This window comes from Pieris brassicae, chromosome 13 (genome assembly GCF_905147105.1).
Source record: "Pieris brassicae chromosome 13, ilPieBrab1.1, whole genome shotgun sequence".
In the NCBI taxonomy this organism is placed as follows: Eukaryota; Metazoa; Arthropoda; class Insecta; order Lepidoptera; family Pieridae; genus Pieris; species Pieris brassicae.
The window spans coordinates 3607984-3630584 of record NC_059677.1 but is presented as its reverse complement, the minus strand read 5'-3'; the positions used below and the strand labels follow the sequence as shown (position 1 = coordinate 3630584).

The 22601-nt window shown below is 35.1% G+C and overlaps 1 protein-coding gene across 1 annotated transcript in view; it reads right to left on the bottom strand.

The window, feature by feature from the left end:
• Positions 1-22601, bottom strand: part of LOC123717780 — a 49083-nt gene that overhangs the window by 2925 nt on the left and 23557 nt on the right. Inside the window, exons 3-8 of the mRNA XM_045673966.1 lie at positions 5569-5750; positions 4752-4847; positions 3676-3784; positions 2292-2425; positions 1150-1344; positions 620-760 (exon numbers count right to left, since the gene is read on the bottom strand). Of these exons, the coding sequence (XP_045529922.1) occupies positions 620-760; positions 1150-1344; positions 2292-2425; positions 3676-3784; positions 4752-4847; positions 5569-5750 (857 nt within the window). The remainder of the gene's footprint in view (positions 1-619; positions 761-1149; positions 1345-2291; positions 2426-3675; positions 3785-4751; positions 4848-5568; positions 5751-22601) is intronic.

The following is a 22601-nucleotide window of genomic DNA, read 5'->3' as shown; positions in this document are numbered from 1 at the left end:
AGTAAGTCAGTAAGGGCGCAAGTGAGTAAGTGCGCAAGTGAGTAAGTGCGTGAGTGAGTAAGTAAGTGAGTCAGTCAGTAGAGTTAGTGAGTAAATACGTCATTAAGTAAGTCAGTAAGGGCGCAAGTGAGTAAGTGCGTGAGTAAGTGCGTGAGTGAGTAAGTAAGTGAGTCAGTCAGTAGAGTTAGTGAGTAAATACGTCATTAAGTAAGTCAGTAAGGGCGCAAGTGAGTAAGTGCGCAAGTGAGTAAGTGCGTGAGTGAGTAAGTAAGTGAGTCAGTCAGTAGAGTTAGTGAGTAAATACGTCATTAAGTAAGTCAGTAAGGGCGCAAGTGAGTAAGTGCGCAAGTGAGTAAGTGCGTGAGTGAGTAAGTAAGTGAGTCAGTCAGTAGAGTTAGTGAGTAAATACGTCATTAAGTAAGTCAGTAAGGGCGCAAGTGAGTAAGTGCGCAAGTGAGTAAGTGCGTGAGTGAGTAAGTAGAGTTAGTGAGTAAATACGTCATTAAGTAAGTCACCTTATGTTGATTCAAATCAAAATGTATAAAAAAAATAGTTCTCCAAACAAATTTAGCAAACAACTTCGACCTTTTGAGGTAAAAAAGTAAAAATAATCACTTACAATTGTCCGGGCTCGTGGACAGCACCGCGGTGTGTACGCGATAATTGTATTTGCAGGCCAGAGTGGGGAGTAAGGCACCACGGACCAACTCGGCATCCACGGACGTCCAACAGACCAACACGTCGAACTCTTTCTCAAGAACTGGAAAAAAGGAGTATTTCATTTAGCGACGTTATAAATCTCTTGTATTTAAAGCATACTTTGGCAGCGTTGGCCCAGTGGCTTTAGCTCTCATCCCTCACGTAGGTTCGACCCTCGTCTATGCACCGATGGACCTTCGGATGGATGGGAAACATCGTAAGGAATGCCTTAGACCGAAAAAGTCGGTCGACGTGCGTCAGGCACAGGAGGCTGATCACCTACTTTCCTATTCAATTCAGAAACGATCATGAAAAAGATACAGAAATCTGAGGCCCAGACCTAAAAAGGTTGTAGCGCCATTAATTTTTTTTCGCTCTTATTATCTTCTCTGGTACTAAAAAATATTCTCTAAATTATTTATTTATTTAGAAATATTTGAATTTACATACCTCTCGCTCTATGTTGGGAAGCCGCCGCCCTTGCCCGAGCCTGCCGAGCAGCGAGCAGCAACCGCGGTGTACAACGCCGGTGCATCACCAGCGCTGATATCAGCAGCAAAACTGCCGCAGCCCCACCCAATGCTATCGTACGCCAATGGACTTCGCTGGTACCACACCACACTTCAGAACTTAACCATTCGCGATCTGAAATGTTATAATTAACAATTATTAATAAAATAAAACTTAAAAAATGAGTACGTACACACGTAAGTGAAACTTTTTTAAGACCTTATTTTTAAAAAATTATCTACTATATGCAACTTTACAGATATTGGTTAAATAAAGTTAAATGAGATAAAGTTAAACAAGGCTTTTATTATCATAGACATGAATACAAATAATACAATTATTACAGAATTTCATTAATTGTAATAGATTTATTACTATCATTGTCATCGTTATTATATATTTCTGTTATTAATGGCTTCGAATCTCTTCGAATCAACCGTGGTAGAGACAAAAAAAGATGGCGCGTAACGGAAAAATGTGACGGTAAATTTTCCAACGCGGATAAAGAAGTTTCACTTCAAAAATAAAAAGAGTGTCCGTACTTATTTAATTTATAAGTGGGACTTTCTAGGCAAAGTAGCTTTTAGTAGATTCGTTTAATTTTCTTAATGCGTTGCCGGCCTTTAAATAAAAAAGCGTCGCTACACAACGCTCATTTACCGCAAATTTTGTATTGCCATAAACATGAAACACAACCAGATATTGACAAAAATATTACTAAAAGTTTTTAATATTTAATTTTAATTGTTATTAATCTATATTTGGTTAATCTGTGGAATTATCTAATTTATTGTCTATGACCGTTTTCTATAATCTACTTTCCATACTATTATTTAAAAACCCTAATCAGTCTTTTTTCCGAATAATTAACTTAAAAACCCACAATACCTATATACATTACGTTTGACACTAAGTCATTAACTTTACTAATTAATCATTGACAAGAAATCCCTATTTATTAACAATTTACAACAAAAAATCTTTTACAAAGTACAGTTTCATCAGTCGTTTGAAACTGCCTTCCATCAAATACGTTCTCCATTCTCTTTGCATAAGAGAAAGAAATAAGAAGAGAAACTTACTCTTATAATGAACCGTGACATAGCTCCTGGACACAACATCATTGCTGTGTACCACACACGCGTACGTCCCGTAGTCTTGGGCGGATAATTTTTCAATACTTAGATATGAACCAATTATATCTTCTATGTCATCTCTGAAAAAAAAAGTTTAAATGACGTGTTAAAACCGTGGAGGTTCCACATCCATTCTCCCCTTGAGGTCCTTCAAATGTACTGTCACTCGCACTGACACTGACACAATGTCATGTGTCAAATTGGGTAATGGGCTGAGGACCGTACCGACCGACCGTCGCCATTTTGAAATGTCAGACTGACATTGTCAGTTTTACTATCTACCAACATCTAATAAAAAACCAACTAAATGTATTTATTTTATACCTTGTATTCTTACAATGGCAGGTTGAATTATCAATCGGTTCAGATTGCTAGGTATCTTAAATCTTAAAAGATGTCATATTAATAGTACAGGTAACAAAACCTATCATATCTATTGTTTAAGTTTGTATCACATTTATTTAAGCCTAGAACTGTATATAGAGGACACCGTGAGTCATTTCTGCAAAACCCCATCTTTTAGTCGATATCAACTCAAAATAAATACAAATAATATAACTTTCTCTGCAGCTGTGATACTTTTTGACATTCAAAACCTTTTGTCTTCAGTCACCGTGTTAAAATTATTATTATTATTATATATAAATTTATAATAATACATAGCTTCAATCCGTTGAACATTTTCTTTGAATGTGTATAAGCTATGTTAACAAAAGACTATACGATAGAACTGTATTTTCTAGATACTAGTATACCTTGTTTTATTAAGACATCACAATAAATTATTAAATTAGCAATGACTTCCAATAATTGCCCTTATAATGGTTAATTTATATTTACTAGCAATAATATCCATGACAGCGTCGCTTTTACCGGCTGTTAAGAAAAGTATGTGGCACGGTACCAAGCACTGCCTGTATTTATAGCAACTCGAACTTGTCTATGACAAGTGTGACACGTGTCATCGTTCGGCAACGAAACCCGCACAGACTACAAATTGAACCGCAGTCGTAGGAACGAGTATTCAATGATTACTTTAATATTTGTTGGCTTGGTTGTTGTTGGATTCAAATATTTAGTACTAATAAATTACTTTTAATAAATATAACGAATATGAAATCGATATTAAATTACAGATTAAATAATTCATACTATTTGCAAATACTAGTTATAAGCTCTGTGGTGTATTCTGACAATGACAGCTGACAGCGACTCCATTTGTCAATAACAACCACTATAGAATCACTGATTTGACATTGGCATTTCCAATTTATTTAAAATAGAAATGATAACTATAATCAAAATAACTGTAGTGGTCTGTGACATATACCTGACAGTCTTCACTTCATTTTGCGAGGGTAACAAGTCTCCCTCAGAACCATTAGGCCACATCTTCCACCAGCGAAGGTCACTCCGTGCGTCGGCTAAGTACGATCTACCTGTAATAACATAAAAATAGTTTAAATGTTAGATATTAATAGATAGATATCATCCTCAACTTTAGATGGCTCTCTCGCTCTCGGAGGCCCTCTCTCTCACACGCTGTTCGCCTTTGCTTACATTTGTTTTGTTAATTAAAATATTAGAATCCTTCTATAAAAAAAAACTAATTGAATATGTAAATGCACTTATTATACTTAATAACTATCACTAGTTATAAACTATAAATAAAAGTTTAATGAAGAAAGAAGAAACAAAACTCGTGGCATTTTCAAGATAGCTCTTCGAAACTGTGTGTTAAGTTCTGTAAGGGATCAATGTAGCTTCTAACTATTTGGGATCTTATTCATAAAATAAATCTTAATTGCATTGCTTAAACTGCACTGCACTACATATGCGTAAAATTTGACAGAAAAAGAAAAACTGTGAATTAATAGATATATACTCAGGTATATCCCTGGGGAGCTTTCTAGTAGGTTCAGTAATGTTTGTGATATCCATCACATTAATTTAGTTTTTATTAATAAAGCGGTTATTAAAATATGTCAGAGCAACGGCGTAACTGTCAACTGTCATTACGTCACAGAGCTTATCAAACGTCAAAGTCAAATGAGTTCAAAAGTCCGGTTTTAGTATTAGTAGATTCGCTATTAGTTACAGAAATACTGACGTAAATTGTGGTTTTGAAGGAATTTGACTGTTGTTGACAATTTACAAGCTCAGTGACGTAATGACAGTTGACAGTTACGCCGTTGCTCCGACATATATATGGTTTATTAAGTGGAGTTTTAATTGTGAAAGAGGTTGAGTACGTTTAAAAACGTTTTGTACGTTAGTTGATGAGAAACAGTATATTAGTATTATTCAGTTAATCTTTGAAATATTGAGCCAATATCTTCTAGCAATGCGCTTCAAGTTTCAGGTGTATCTATATCTGTTTTAGCTTTTAATGTAATTCAATATTACTAATGAGAGCTTCACAGAAGAGGCGTAATCCACTCCCCTCTTCCACCCACTGATCCTTGGAGATAAACATCGTCTTAGGTGTGTCAGTCGGCTTTTCTGCGAAATGAAAATTTTATGTCATTTTCCTTAATATTACTCTTTAGATGATATTATGAAAAACATTATTAACATCATATAAATGTTTTATCTAAAGTTTATTATGTTACTATATATACTAAACTATGCAATGTTAAACTAAAATATGGAACATAAGATACAGGTATCACTTATTCCACGTCAATAAATTTAAATAAGTAGACATCTGACTCATCGCCAAAGAAGACGTCAAAGAGGGTGTAGGCCGAGAGAAAAAGCCGGCGTAAAAAACTCTCGGTACTCTTTTAAAATAGCAAATCATCAAACAAAATGGTGACACTTATTTTAAAGCAAATACCGGAAATTAATAATAATCAATATGTTTGGGGTTCCCTTGAAGAGGAGGCGCAATTAGTCGTTTTTAAAAACAAATAACATCATTATAATAAGCCAAAACACGTTCACTAAAGGGAAATTGCTAAATGTTTATTTGTAATATTATTCCTCCAAATCGAATTCGATAAAATTGAATTGGATATAACAATATTAATATAAAATTATTGAGAGAACGAACCTATAAGATATTTCAATTTAATTTCGATTCAATGTATGTGTATAAATTTCTCGTAAACATGTTTCTTCCTCAGGTGTATCTCTGGGGAGCTTTCTAGGTCCAGTAGGTTCAGTAAATTATTATACCATAGGTAAATAATATTATCATTATATATAAATGAAAATATACCTAATATATCTAGTCGTAGTGTGTGCGTTTCACTATTGGATTCATTGCTGAGTCTGCAAGTGTAATTTCCCGAATCTGACTGAGATGCTCGACGTGTGTAAAGCGTTTGATTGGCTGCCTCAGGGTACAGGATCAAGTTAGATACCCCAGTAGACCATGGATACGCCACGCCATCTTTGAACCTGAAAATATATAATAAAAATATCAGTAAAAACATGTATTACATCTTTGGCTATATCATCAGTATAATTATTTTTTGTTAAATTAATAATTACGAAAAAAAAATAAGAAAAGCAAATCAGGACTATATATGTTCATAAATCAACGATACAGGAACATTTTAATTAATAATCTTTTAGGAGTATTTGAGTGATATTAATACCTGTGATTGTAAGAAATATCAATTTAATTAAATTACATGTTATATAAAACCAATAAAATTGCAAAATAATAGTTTAACGTTCTATTTGTGTAATGTTGTTAATAGAATTAATAATTATCTGTTTGAAATTTAATTTTAATTTTATTTTATCTGGAAGTTTGCTCTCACTTATTTAGCCGATTTCCATTTTTTATGGAAGAGAAGGCCAACCAGCAGGCGGGTTACCGCCATGTTTATCAGTGGTTTGCAAGTGCGTTGCCGGCCTTTGAACTTTCGTTTCTATCATGGAAAATGATGGTCACCCAAAAAAGCGTTATAACGCTGGTTCTTTCTAAACATTTGAATTATACCTTAAAATCTACATACCAATTACAACTGGTAGTTAAAACTGGGCGTTTGTGATGACGTCATACATGAATTAGCGGTAATTATTAGCATTATACTGGAATTGCCGTATTGCATCTGTTAATGCTTCCTCGAATTGGATTCACTAAGGCGTTCTACACAGTGTGCCACATATGTCACGCCATTTTTTGACATTAAAAGTAACGCTGATATAGTAGATATGGTATGGTAAGTTTCTGCTAATTTTATTTTGTGCTCATTTTATCTTGTACATGTTATGGTTGTATTTTTTATTTCTTTTTTGAAACACTTATGTTTACTTCCATCGTCATACATTTTAGATGGAAGATTTTGTAAAATATGCCGTAGATTTAGTACTATGTATGATGTAGTAAACTTTAATAAATAAAAACAAACACTAAGGGAGTTAGCAGTGACGGCGAGTGTATCGTCAGAGACCTTCTCGCTTTACACTATGCCAGGAGGCTCATCTGATGTTAACTGACACCCATTGACACTCATTGCCAGAAGGCTCAGTGCGTTGCCGGTCTTTCAAGAATTGTTTGGATCTTTTCCTGAAGGACCCGGTTCGGAAATACTTCATTGAGCAGCTTGTTCCACATATAATAAATAATACACACAATCGCAAGCATTCAAAAATGTTTCATGTATATTCAGCCTAATGCACTAACGAGGAAATCGTGACTTTCGAAGGCTTCGACCATCTGTGCGATACCACCCACGTCTTAGAAATTCTAGCAATCTCTTGAGACAATTCTGTGTCTCATTCAATTGACCTGTATTATTTCCAAATCGAACCTAGAATCACGAACACAGAGAACTTCTAGGTAGTTCCGATCCAATGCTTAAAAGACCTTCTGGCATTGAGGGTAGTTATCAGGCCCTGCCCGTGTGCTACTCGTTCTATATACAAAATATAAACTTTTTATTTAGACCCCAAATTAGTACAATTACAATAGTCCCACGAAAAAAACCAGTAGCACTACAACCTTTTTAGGTCTGGACCTCAGATTTCGGTACCTTTTTGTAATGATCATTTGTCAATCTAATAGGCAAACAGGTGTTCAGTCTCATATGCCTGGAGCGCTGCACGTCGAATTTTTTTTAGTCTAAAGCCGATTTGCTCACTATTTTTTCCTTCACTGTACTATGTGTGCATGTCCAAGTCCATTGGTGCACAGTCAGGGATTAAGGATAAGACAAGATCTCATGGATGAGAGTCGCACCTTGAAGCCACTAAGCTAACACTGCTCAAATAATTGAGAATTCAATTATTTAAATATAGTGGGCAAACGTGGGATGATGAAGCCGGATTGGGTAGGACCAAAACCAAATCCAGGACGTACAAGAGCAGTGTCTTCAAACCAGGCCCCACAAGAGAAAATTTGGTTGTTAAGGGCTAGCTATCCTTAAATTATTTGTATTTCAGTGTTTCATTATATGTTCTGAAAATTTACTTCATCGAAAGAGATAACAATTTCCTATTGATTTCTTCCTAAATGGGACAATAAAATTTGGGATAAATTCTACAAGAGGCACAAGTTGTACACATAACCGACGAGGATGGTAAATGTGATCATAGTCGAAGCGAGAGGGGGACTGCAGCAGGTAGAGATCTGTGTGGCTACCCCCCGGAATAAATCTTGGTGATAATGAAATTACTGTATTAATCATATAGATAAATAGATAACAAATTCCTATATCAGATTCCCAGCTGCAAATTGTTCCTCGCAATTGCGTAAAATAGTTTAAAAAAATAAACAAAGCATTCTCGGTAATGGCCGAATTCGCACGGAATTTATTCCGAGAATCTATACAACATTCATCCCTCAAGGAGTGTTCAAACTGTGTATAAAGATGCCCTCAGCTATTGCTCCATCATCGCCAAATGACGAGGCACCAGTTTACCACGTCAAACTACTGTCATCGTGTATCAATTGTCTCATTGGTCCACTAGCAAATGACGACATCTTGCGTCTCGACTCTCAAATTTGCGCAAATAAATAACATTGATATATTGATATATTTACAGTACTAAGCCAATACGATAATGTCCAGAAAATATAACAACCTTTACATTTAATACTCTGCCTGCCTCTGCTTCCTGCTGTTTCTATGGTCTATCCACCTTATAAGTTGTCTTCCTCTTCTTCGCTTGCTGTACCTGGGGCACCAGTTTAGTGATCTTTCTCTTGCCAGGTGCCCCGCAATTTCCACATTGGTTTATTTATTTTTATTGTAACATCTGTTAGTTGTCTTTCTTTAATTCTGAATTGTGTACATTCATCTTTATTTTGTCTATTATTTTCTTTCCTATCATACATTGTTCCATCGATATTGTCAAATTAACCGTGTGAGACATTAAACCTTATAATTCCCATATATTTCAAAGAATTCCAATGAAATCGAATAGAAAATAGGAAAAGGCGAGCGCAGTGCACTTTCATGTCCGCGCTTTTGTATGCCAATGTCCCTTAATTTAAGCTACATTGTTACGTTATATATATATAAGTTATGTATATATATTACTTGATGTAGTTGGCTCCTAAAACAGTACAGTAATCCCCCATATAACGCGAAGATTTCTCAAGTGTCTATAGTGTAAAATTTATAATGATTAGTAAATAATTAGTTGTGCGTACCTTTGCACCTGTTTCACTGGTGTAATAAAATTCAACTAAATAACTTTATAAAATACGTATTCCTAGCTAGGAATACGTATTTTCAATTGTTAAAAAAAAGATTTGAAAGAAAACAATTTTTTAACGTCGTTTTTGAAACGTCGGAAAAATTTAAAATTATGTAAAATAATTATAAGTTTATAATAATACAAATAGCTTTAATCCGGTTAAAATTTTTTTTCTTTCAATGTGTAAAAGCTATGTTAACCAAAGACAATAAAAAAAAGATCTACTAGAAAACTACTACGACTACTACTAACTACGCCCCGGTATACCCAGACCAGAATGTTAAAAGTTATTTTAGTTTTCTTTTATCGATTTTTAATTGTTATTACTTACATAGTAATAATAATTTATGGTTAAGAATATATTTATTATTCTTAATTTTAAAAAAAAAAATTATCCAAGCAGCTGATGTCTGCATAAAATTTATGTTTCTTTATTATTAATAATGACAGCAAACACAGCATTTTTAATTATTAATATTATAAAGAGGAAAGATTTGATTGTTTGTTTGCATTGTCTAAGCTGCAAAACTAGAGGACTGATTTGAAAAATTCTTTCACCAATAGAACCCTACGTTATCCCTGATAAACATAGGCTATATAAAATTTAAAAAAAAGTTACACAGCCATAATTATTGACAATAAAGCAAAGTGACGTACTTTAGTTTCATTGAAGACATCAATATCTACAAAATTTGTCTAACAAAAAAATATTAGTCCATTTACCGAGAAAAGCTTTACAGTATTCGGAAGATCAGGGAGCTTATTATGGACTATATTTACCTGAGACGAGAGTGATAAAGACAAAACATAGAGGTTTTTGTTAAAGGTTTAAAATCAGAACAGATCCATGAAGGCAGCAAAAAGAATTAAAACGACATGAGGTCATCGTTACCAAACCGGTCTCTGACCTGCGATCCGCCACAAATCATTCGTGCATCATTCTGCAGGTAAGCGCATTTCGATTTTTGAATTCGCTTCCTCCTTATACTAATTTGAATTAGGAACGTCACTTCTATAATGACATGGCTGTATGGACTAAAGTCCTTTGCCTTTCCCATTACGGATAAATTAAAAAAATATAGTGACATGTTATATCCACAGACTACAATTATGTCTGGTTTCTTTTTAATTGATTCGTTTTCCGGTAAAATCTTTTGACATCGCCTTGTTAAATATATTTTAGACCGACCATTTTCAGCGTTGTTACAAATTATCAAACAGAATGTTATACGATCATCAAAGGTCTATTCCATGAAGTTTCCATTAATTTGCTTTACGCGTCGTTATCGACACAGACTATTATACATTCTGGCCATTTTGTGACCTTTGTTACTTTCAAATTAATGAAATTAATAACTTGTAAATAACGATACTGTATTAAAAACAAATTTAAATAACCCTAGAAAAAAGTACTGTGGTATTTATTTATTAAATAAACGAAAAAGGCTTCACTGCCTGCTCCTGTTTGGTATTATAAACGTGTGGATTTCGTGTTTTTAAACATTTTACGATATTTGTACCTAAACATTTTTCAGACGTTATCTCGTTGATACATTGCAAGCGTATGGATCTCGTTGAGACTAATACTAAACTTAATAAGTAAATAAAATCAATGGCGCTACAACCTTTTTAGGTCTGGGACTTAGATTTCTGTATCTGTTTCATGATCATTTGTTAATCTAATAGGCAAGTAGGTAAACAGCCTCCTGTGCCTGACACACGCCTTCGTATTTTGGGTCTAAGGCAAGCCGGTTTCCTCACGATGTTTTTCTTCACCGTTCGAGTGAATGTTAAATGCGCACATACAAAGTCCGTTGGTGCCGGGGATCGAACCTACGAACTCAGGAATGATAGTCGCACGTTGAAGTCAACACTGCTCTAATAAAAAAATACAATCCGAAAAAAAAACTAAAATAACTAATTTTAATTGTATTTTTTCTCAATAATCTCCAAAATAGTGTAATGTTCTGATTGTTTGTACAAAATATTTACCTTTCTTTGTAATCCTGGAGTTACCAGAACTAAAAGTCTCCTATACGTAGCTACGGCTCGCTTATCTGCTACTAATGCTACTTTTAATGCTTCTGTGGTACTTTTAAATAGGCTATCTCGCTCTTACAACTTACGTTAATTACTAACATTGATGAAAATATTATCTATAATTTCCTATATTTTACAAATCTTTTCCTATATACCGTGTTTGTGTATCACGCTCTCAATGCGGTTAAATGTTCTATTAGTTTTTCTTTGCTAGTTCGTTGAGTTGTTGTATATGTTAAATGAAACTCTTTTTTTATCAACCGGCTTTAGTAGTTTAAAACATGAGTTAGATAAACAGAAGTAACTCTTCAATATAAGTGTAGTCGACCTATTGGACATTATCGGAAACGAAAATGTTATATTACGATTTGTGAGTGAACTAAAATATATATTTTATATGTAATTGATGTGTTAAATTTGTGAAGTCATATTTTCTTGTATACGTATAAAAGTTGTAGGACTAACAATTAAAAAAATGTGTGCGTGTACACATGTAAGAAGTGAAACTTCTTTATGACCTTATTTTTCGCAAAATAATCTACTATATGCAGCTTTAGAGAAATTGGTCAAATAAAGTTTAACAAAAGGCTTTAATCATAGACATGAATACAAATAATACAATTATTTCATTTTACCTTATTACTACTAAGATTATAAAATGTCATTAATTGAAATAGAATTATTACTATCATTGTTATCGTTATCATATATTTTTGTTATTAATGGCTTCGAATCTCTTCGCATCAACTGTGGTAGGGACAAGAAAAAGATGGCAGAAAATGTGCCGATTACAATGCCGATAAAGAAGTTTCGTAAACTTATAAATATTTAAAAAAAACTATGTATTTCAATACGCGTTACTTTACAAAGATATTCGTGAGATGTTTAACTAAGAGCATTATTAACTATTGGTAAAAGTGTAATGCGTAATGTGAACGAACGTTAAGAAAAAGCTCGACAGCTATTTCGCGGAATCGTGTTACCGCTTTGCTTGCTCAAGACCTACGTTTTATTACAATACTGACATTCATAGACAAGAACTGTCCATAGATTATGAGGCATAAGGAAATCAACACTACCTTGGCCTTTGATACTATATCCTTGATATTTTTCCCCTTTTTTATAGAACAGATATTGCCCAAGGACTTCCAATGCCTGAGGGTGAGTACTGAGTACATTGATTGACAGATTTTTTTTTATATAACATCAGAAAGAACGTATTGCTACATTCCAAACCTACACAGTCTCCTTTCCATAGTTCGATGCCCACTGCATACTATAGAAATTCGACCGTGCCCTCCATGTACGGTTTAAGAACTCGCCCGGTACCGTGCAACCCTACCAAAGGCCGAGAACAAATTTAAAACTTGCACTCGAACCGGGAATCGAACCCAGTACCCCTCACCACAGCAGTCACATACAAAGACCGATAGGCTATGAGGCCCTTTTTGGTGTTAGCCAACCACGTGTTACTTAGACCGAAGTGTAAATCAAATTCAAATTATAGTGACGATAATACAGTGAAATTATTCTTTCGTGTCACGGTATTAAGGCTAACTAAAACCACATTAAGGAGAAACGAAGTTCGCGGGAGCAGCTAGTTTATTATATACATATCACCTCGACGTTATACAACTGACTACAACTATGTGGAACCGGCTGCCTGGTAACACGTGTGACTTGCGCACTTGTTCTCTTTTGAAGGAGGCAACCTGGAAGGAGGCTCATCTGATATTTAGTGACACCTCCTCCTATACACTTGAGGACTTGCAATTGCGATGTCATCGTTTAAACAATGATCATTTATTTACGCAATATAAATAGGCAGTTGGCAGTTTTCGCGCACCACACTGGTGGAGCCAGCTGCCCTCTGAAGTCCGGCAATACACTTGCTATCTGGCAATGAGCCATGAGCGGTGGTATCACGTAAGGTGAGCCGCCTGCCCGTTTGCCTTGTTTCCAAAAAAAACAATGTGATCAGCCTTCTGTGCAGTCGAGACAACAAATGACTTATATCAAATCCAATTAATGTTTGACAGAAGACCACAGACCCAAATGACGACTCCGAATCACCATTCAAAGTCAACACTGAATGAAAATTATGAATTACGCTTTTCTCTGACTCATATTCACAATAGAAATAGATTATGAACACACTACACTGTGGTAATTTAAAAAGCGGACACTCCGCAGTGCGTGAAATACCAACTCAACGAAGGGAGCCTTCCGCGAAGTGGTAATTAGGTCTGGACACCGCCCGAAGCTATAACGTTCCTTTGAATCACACTTGTACTTATAACATAATATTAGAATTTGTCATAACGTGTTGCTGGCCTAGTGGCTTCAGTGTGCGACTTTCATCCCTGAGGTCGTAGGTTCGATCCCCGGCTATGCACCAATGGATTTTCTATGTGCACATTTAAGATTCGCTCGAAACCGGCTTGCCTTATACCAAAAAGTCGACGGCGTGTGTCAGGCACAGAAGGCCGATCACCTACTTGCCTATGCGATTAATTTTTTTTATCATGAAACCCGATACAGACCTAAAAAGGTTGTAGTGCCATTGATTTTTTTTTATAGAAAATATTAGAAGTGCAGAGTGTGTATGTAGTATGAAAGGACCTCTGAAGGAAAAGTAGCGTTGAGCGACGAAAACACGTTTTTGGGTTGCTTATATGAAGGTTTGCGTTTTTTATGTGGTGTGACAGTTTCCGCCACAGTCTGCATATTGCTAAGTATTAAGCGGTATTCACCCAAAGCTTGATAACAATTTCATTGTAAAAATATCGAACAAAGTAGCCATACAATTCCACATCAATACTGTGCATATTACAGTTACAGTAGAATTACTGACGTGAAAAACTACGAGAAAAACTCGTACAGAACAAGTAATCGGAACGTATCCCATACAGAAACGTTTGCACTATAACATGTATTAAACGTTTTAAAAATTAATTTATTTAAAGTTACAAATATAAGTAATATAAATTATTAACGGGCGCTGTATCTAACAGGTAATCTCTTCCAGGCAAACCTAGTAAGGAATGAAAATTAAATAATAATAATAATAATAATAATCTTTATTTCTTCTCTCACATATACATACATAGCAGGTTATTATGATTAAACTAAGATGATAACATTTGGAAGTGTATGTGAGAGACTGGTCTCTGTAACAGGAGACCTGAGTGACAGATAGCCAGCCTCTCCACCACCGGACCGGAACACGTACAATCAGGTCATTGTCATAAGATAAGAATATACTAGAAGTACAAGAGCAAAATCAAATCAATAGCAATAAAATTACATTTAACACTGACAAATTATACATTAACCAAACTTAATTTAAAATAAAATAAATAATAAAAATTTCTAGCAAAACAGACGCTCCAGATTGCAGGGGCAATCTGATCTGACTCTTGGTATTTAATTTTTAATCCTTACTAGATTTGTCTTTATGTTACATTGACAAAAACGTATTCATAATTATAAAAATAAAATTACGATTAAATTGCCGTCTTAAATGTATACCAAATATAACACGAAATAACAGAGGAGATATTGAAAAACTGCAAAAAAGCACAGCGCATTTATTGAATTCATCCCGAGAATGTGTCGTAATGGCAACGAGTAAATGGTAAAAGAATTTATCCCGGCCTGGGAACGTTTACGCCATACGGTAACGGATATTTAATGACGACATCTCGCGTCTCGACTCTCAACAAATATCAATTATATATTCACAAAGCATATGTATGTTTTGTGATAATGTATAGAAAATATAATAACAACTTTTGGAGCGTTCAAGTATTGCGTAACGATATGTGGCGGGGGGCGGGTGGGGGGGGGGTTGTCCTTTTGTAAAACGTTACCATGCGGGGCGGGGATTGAATTACGCGTTATTGATAATATTATCCACTTTCCAGTACTTTACTTCACATAATGGTAAGTTTTAGGTTTAAAGAGTCACTGGAGTTCGACACAAAACGTGTCACTATTGGATACAGAAACGTTACGGCGCGTTTAATGGGAGGGGGTTAAGAATCTCCAAAAATTGCGTGACGTAATACGCTCCCTTTTACATTTAAACACGTTTTTACTTCAATTTTCTTTTTGGTATCTGTGTGCCCTATTTTCGCAAAGGCCTCCTCCATATCCTGCCATTCCTCTCTGCCCTGTGCCACTCTCTGTTATGTACCTGCTGTTTCTATAATTTGATCTATCCGCCATCTGAGTCTTCCTCTATTTTGTTTGCTGTACCTTGGGTACCAGTTTAGTTCTTTTTTACTCCACTTTTCTGTTCCTCTTACCATGTGCCACGCGCATTTCCACTTAACATATGTTACCTTAGTAGTTCTTCCTAAAGCTGTATTCTTTATTTTGTCCTTTTCTTCAGCTTCATGTAGCTTTGTATGCTTCGCTTTAGTGGGCCCCCAAGTTTGAGATCCATGTTAGTACATGTAGTATACAAGTCTTAATGTTTCATTTTATATATATAATATTAATAAAATAATATACAGAATACCACTACTGTAAACGCACTCTGCGAACATACAATGATTTTGTATGTAATTCTGATCCACATACCCACACATTGTCTATGCTTGAAAACGAAATATATATTCGAGGATTCCTACTAAAAAAATAATATCTTTATGTACTATTATTGAGAGCTTTTCTTACTATTGCAGACAAGAGGAGGGGGGGGGGGGCATCTTCTCAACCTGTCCTATGCTCAAAAAAGGATACTAGCTGCCCACGACACAAGGAATCCTAATGACCAGTCCCAGGGTTCACTGGTTCACTATGCTGGTGTTGCAATAGAACTTGCAGTTTACGTCCTTTGGTTTCTCAGCATTTATCACCAGCTCACTATTCACCATTGTCATATGACAAATAATTATAATATTATAACCATCCCTTTGAAGTGCGTTAAAAGTATCATAACTACTTATGTAAACATCGTGAGTAAGTCTTAGGGCTGACTCAGAAAAGATTCAGAAGCCCGAACTATCACAAGCTATAAGTTATATCAATAAAGCTTTAATTATTACAATTTCTTATATCCATAAAAACGTTTTTAAATTTTTCGATTTTCGGTTACGCGTCCCATTCTTCGGTTTCGCGCCATCTTTTTCACGGTTGATTCGAAGCCATTAATAACAAAAATGTATAATAAAGATAGCAATGATAGTAATAATTCTATTACAATTAATGAAATTCTGTAATAATCTTAGTAGTAATAACGTAAAATGAAATAATTGTATTATTTGTATTCATGTCTAGGATAATAAAAGCCCTTTGTTAAACTTTATCTAATTTAACTTTATTAAACCAATCTGTAAAGTTGCATATAGTAGATCATTTTTCGAAAAATAAGGTCATAATGAAGTTTCACTTCTTACGTGTACACTAGTACATGTAGCTGCTAAAAAGGTAGGCTAAAACATAGCTTATTATATATCAGGAAATTGACTAAGGGCAAAATTTCCCTCCCGAACTATCCTACATTAATTCATTTACACTTCGTTACCATAATATATAAACTTATACATATAAAAACCAAAAAAGCAGGTTAGGTACATAAGTTATTAGGCAACGACTATACTAAAGTATAAAAAAATAAAAAGGGTTTCGCCACGCTTTTTAACGATTCTATCATCTATGCCGTCTAGATGAGAAACTTCTTATCTCATCTTATCATGAAATTGCATAAGTTTTATTTTAATAGACAAGACGATCAGCTGTGAGACATTTTGAAGTCAACAACAGTTCAGATCAGGCATAAAACATTTGCCAAACTACGCGAACTCCTTCATTTCTGAGGAAATAAAAATGAAAAAAAAAAAGTATTTTTATGGAATTAGGCTTGTTATGGAGGAACTGGGAACACTGACACAGGTATTCCTTACTTAAAAAGGTTCCCAAATCATACACAATGTAATGCATTATAATAAATGAACAAAAGTCAAAATTATTTTCACTGTTTACCTTTTTGTTTTTCCTGTCATCCAGTATCAGTTTAGTTTATTTTTCGTTCCTGTTTCCTGTATATATGTAATATGTATTTTTGCACTTATTGCCTATCTTATGTTATTTAATACATTTTTTTCCACAGTGGTTGCCTGGAAGAGGTCGCTCGAAAGCGATAACGCCGCCAGTTGCCCTCCTTTTGATTTAATTATGTTCAATTGTTTTTAATATTGTAATGAAGTGTTAATAAATAAATATTTATTTAAATATTTTCAAGCGGCCGATTTCCGTGGTCGACTCGGCCCAATTCAGATTTTCCTGATCTAGAGTGCGATCTCATCTAAATCTCATCCGAAGTCAAACCGGCTTGCCATACGTGAAACAAAAACACAGACACGATTTCAACGCACGACCATTTAACAATTAATCAATTTCTAACTTTCCTTGTTAAAATTACAAAAATTGCTTCCTTTTAGTCCGTTATCATGCTACAATAGGGACTACAACACACACATCCATACATTCTATATGAATAACAATTTATTATTCTATTCAACTACCGAAATGTAATTACGACATAGTTCCTGTTTCCGATACATTCATTTAAATGCAAAGCATTTACCTATGAACTGAATATTAATTTCCCTTTGTCTAAATATTGCCTGAAAAGTTCTTGTAATCATTATTTATTGCCGTCAAGAGCGTTACAACGATTATAGTGGTAAAAAAATTGATACCATTTTCATAGTACGATTTGTCTTTAGCCTCCAAATCGGCTTCAGTTTTTGCTCTACCTATTCAGCGCAAGATTTCTGTCCAGTGAGCATTCTCTTAAGGTCTGAGAACAGGAAAAAGTCGCTTGGGGCCAAATCTGGTGAGTACGGTGGACACGGAAGCAATTCCAAGCCTAATTCATGGAAATATTTCCATTGTTTTCATTGATTTGTGACACGGCGCATTGTTTTGACATAACAGCACTTTCCTGTCTCTTTTAAAAATATAAAAAATGTGTGCGTGTACTAGTGTACGTACACACGTAAGCAGTGAAACTTCTTTATGACCTTATTTTTCGAAAAATGATCTACTATATGCAACTTTACAGATATTGGTCAAATAAAGTTTAACAAAAGGCTTTTATCATAGACATGAATACAAATAATACAATTATTTCGATTTTACCTTATTACTACTAAGATTATAACAGGATTTCATTAATTGTAATAGAATTATTACTATCATTGTTATCGTTATTAGATATTATTGTTATTAATGGCTTAATGTTAATGTGACTTGGCGTAAATGGGATCTAAATAGCCGATATCCCGGGACATTTTAATTGAATCGACTAAGCATTTGATAAGGACGTTACACCAATCCTTTCTGTTATCTATGGCAGAGGCAAAAGAGCTTTTTCTATTTAAAACCATTGACCTTTGAGGTCTCAGATTCGTATATCAGATATATGTTAGCTTTTATTAATAGGTTGATAACGTACAGAAATCCTCAGAGCAGTGAAGTCGGTCTGTGCAGCCCGTGAAGTGCATAGGAGACTTCTGTGCCTCTCGAAGGAGCTAGCCAGGCTATAGCCAGAACCACCAACGTCTAACCTTTTAGGTAGGTAGATCAGCCTTCTGCGCCTGACACATGTGTTGGGTCCATTGCCGGTCAGAAGAATAGAAAGTCCATTGGTGAGAATCTCGACTTTCCTATACTATCCGATATAAAGGTATGGACCGCATTTTTTTTATATAACAGGGAACAAACGGGCAGGAGGCTCACCTCATGTTAAGTGATACCGTCGCCCGTGGACACTCTCAATGCCAGAGGGCTAGCGAGTGCGTTGCCGGCCTTTTAAGAATTGGTTTTGGAATTGGACCCTATGTCGAATTGGTTCGGAAATACTTTAATGGGCTGCTGGTTTCGCATATTGGTGGTGCGCAGCAAAAATTGCCTTGACGCTTGAATAACGCTTAGTCGAGGTGATACAATTGGAATTTCGTAATTCTGCCTCGACGTCCGATGATGATGAAACTCATCTGCAGGTATTAATCCAAACAACTCCTCTGAACACTTTCTATGGTTAATGCGGTAGAAGATGCAGAGTGACTCCACATCTCCAATGACCGCGAAACTGAACGTCGTTCGATATGTCAACGCCAAGTATTCCGAGGCTGGCTGCGGCTTCAAGAAGAGCTTTCTTCTAAAAGAGGAGTAGCGACAAAGGGTGTCGTTTTCGCGGAAAACGCGCAAACTTGCGTCTTCTTGGGGTTAAATTGGACTAAGTTTAGTCTACCCCAGTCCGAGACCCCACGAATTGAGTTTCGATTTCAGACATTTTGTAGTTAGTTAAGCATAGCAGCATCAAAGAATTGTATATTTTTGTATGGACTCCGCCATGTTCGAGAGGCATGATTAATATTCGGTGATGGAAACTACAAAATTGCAAATGCACAAGTATTCATTCCATTGCTCACGCGACGAATTCTAATCAGCATCGATGCGTGCTGGAGAGCCTCCATAGGCACTGTAAATACTGTAGATATACTGTGATATTTTTTATATTACAGAGGAGAAACGAACTTTCAGGACGCATAAAAAGAGTAGTCATTGTAGTCAGTGTACACATATTTTAGTGGGTGGGTTGCCATATATTCTTTCTTTAAACAATTGGAGGTCGTCTTCCAGGGAAGTCACCCACCAGGAGTCCACAGTACGCTAGCTCGCAAAAGAAAATATCGAAGTTTTGTTTAAATAGTAGTAAAATTCAATACGGTTCCGAGAAAATTGTTTGTCACCTAAATTACACATATTTACATTTTTTTGCTGAATCATGCTCAAAATTTACAAATTAAAAAAGCATTTTCAGAGTGTTTGATGTTTTTGTTTCGTTTTTTTGTAGCAATCATTTTTTAAACTCTTTAGTGAACTCAAAATTTGCGGTACCTTCACGCACCGACTTCACCATATATTCATCGGCACCGGTGTACCATGCAATAATGTGGTGATGCATGCTCTTTCACCTCAGAAATTAGTTAGACATGATGATTTGTAAAATGAATGAAGGCACTCATTTTTTGTTTTCGCAAACGCCACTTAGAAAAACAAAAGTACCTAACTTACTGTAGTTTACACATGATGTATGTATGTAATTTTTTAAGGCTCCCAAAGCAATTGGCGTCCTTAATATAGAACGATAGAAAAGAAGGTTGTTTTAAGGTGGAGCCAATTATTCTCCTGTGGTATGAAAACATTATTACAATTGGTCTAAGATTTTCTTTGTTCCTTACTGCCAAATCTACTGTATTCATTCTACTGTTAGCTATCAGTAAGGTCCACAGTAGATGCACTGGCTCGCGATTATGCGAAATATTATGAGCACCCATTCTACGAATTGGCCGGAAATTGATGTCCTTATGCCTGACGTGAAATCATTTGACCCTCTGGCGCCTGTTTCTCCAAACCTTAGAATTATTCTTATAGTTATTTATTCTATAAGTATACTATTCTCTTGATAATTAGATTTTTTTCTGGTCTGTAGTGTGGTGACACCCTTATCTCTAATATAATTGTGTCCTTACAGGTCCCTTGAAAAATACTCAATCGAATAAAAACAATGTGAATTTGTAGGTAGTCCTCAGTATTTTGAAGCTGAATGAATACAAGTCATTCGGCCTCATGCGACAATTTGAAACCCGGTCTTCCCTGCTTTATTACAAGTGCTGATCATGCACAGATCTATTTGTTGATTAAAATTCTGTGGACAACGATATACAGAAGTCTGTCCCTCAAAAAAAAGATAAGACTTCGATTCGAAATAAACATTTGACTTATTGTATTGTCTTTTGTCAACATGGCTTTTACACATTAAGAAAGCAGTTTTTAAATGAATTTGGACTATGTATTATTATTATAAACTTATAATTATTTACATAATTTTAAATTTTCCGACGTTTCGCGTGCTTTACAGCGTCCGTGGAGACGGTGACAATTATAAGTTTATAATAATAATGCATAGCTTCAATCCGTTTAAGAAGTGTTTTCTTATTTTGACTTATTTTTATTCATTGTTAATACGTAATTTTGAAAAAAACTCTTGTTTACTTGTGAACAATGTACTTCGACAACGAGTACTTACTAACAACACATTATCCCAGAGGGGGGAGGAGGATCCCCGGGGATCCTCACCAATTGCAATTCAATTCTCAAAACGCAGGCAACGAAATTTCAAGCCTTCTGGCAATATAAGCGTCCATGGATTAACATCAGACGAGCCTACTGCCCATTTTTCTTCATGTATAATACAATACTTGTAAATAAAAATCAAACAGTAAAGATCGTTGCCATTTCAGTTCCAATAGCTTACCGCAATACGGCGACTTTATTACATTGTAATAAAAACTTCTGTTATTGGAAAAATCACGGTATTGTCTCCTGATGGACGTGACATGCTGACAGCATAACTACGGTCCAACAAGATACACGTGCTGTAATGCGATAGCTCAACCAGCTATTACAAAAATACATGTAATGTGTCTGATTTATCAAACACCTACGGTTGCAAGTTGACAAAGATGGAAGGCATTCAGAAGACTAATTCAGAGAATTCGTTGCGTTTCGATATAGACAATATAGTTTAGGCTATTGTCATTCAGTACAGCTATTTACACTGCTGAAATAGGCCACGAGGCACAAAATCGAGACGCCGGCCTTGTTCCAAATGATGGCTGGAAAAAGCTAAAAATAGAAAATTGTGGACAGGCTTTAACCAGTGGGGTTTCCATATACATTTATTAATGCCTTGTGTCGTATATATATAAACAACATTAATTCGATCTCATTTTCCCGAAAGCACTAATACATATGCATCCAATACATTTTTGACAGTCTTACGCGATGTTTTACGAGCTTCCTTGCGCTTGCGTTTGTTATAGAACTTTGTTAAACTCACATTAAAGTCTGTATATATACATATAGCAGTGTTGGCCTAGTGGCCTCAGCGTGCGTCTCTCATCCTTGAGGTCATAGATTCGATCCCCGAGTTTGCACCAATGGACTTTCTTTCTATGTGTGCATTAAACATTCGCTCGAACGGTAGCGCGATTGATTTTTTTACATACATATATACTATCATTTCGAATATGATAAATCTTGTGACGCATATATACTGGATCAGAAACAATTTAATAAATGCATTAATTGAAGCAAATAACACCTGAATTGACAATTAATATGCAATGCAAATGTTAATAGTATCTTTTAATTCTAGGTATCTGTTGGTACTCTAGTATTTAATATATGTTAGATTATTAACACTATATCTATATAAGAAATATGTGCGTGTACTAGTGTACACACGTAAGAAGTGAAACTTCTTTATGATCTTATTTTTCAACAAGATCTACTATATCCAACTTTACTGAAATTGGTTAAATAAAATTAGATAAATTTTACCAAAAGACTTTTAACATAGACATGAATTCAAATTATAAAATTATTTTATTTTAACTTATTACTACTAAGATTATTACAGAATTTCATTTATTCTATTTATCATTGTTATTATATATTTTTGTTGTTAATGGC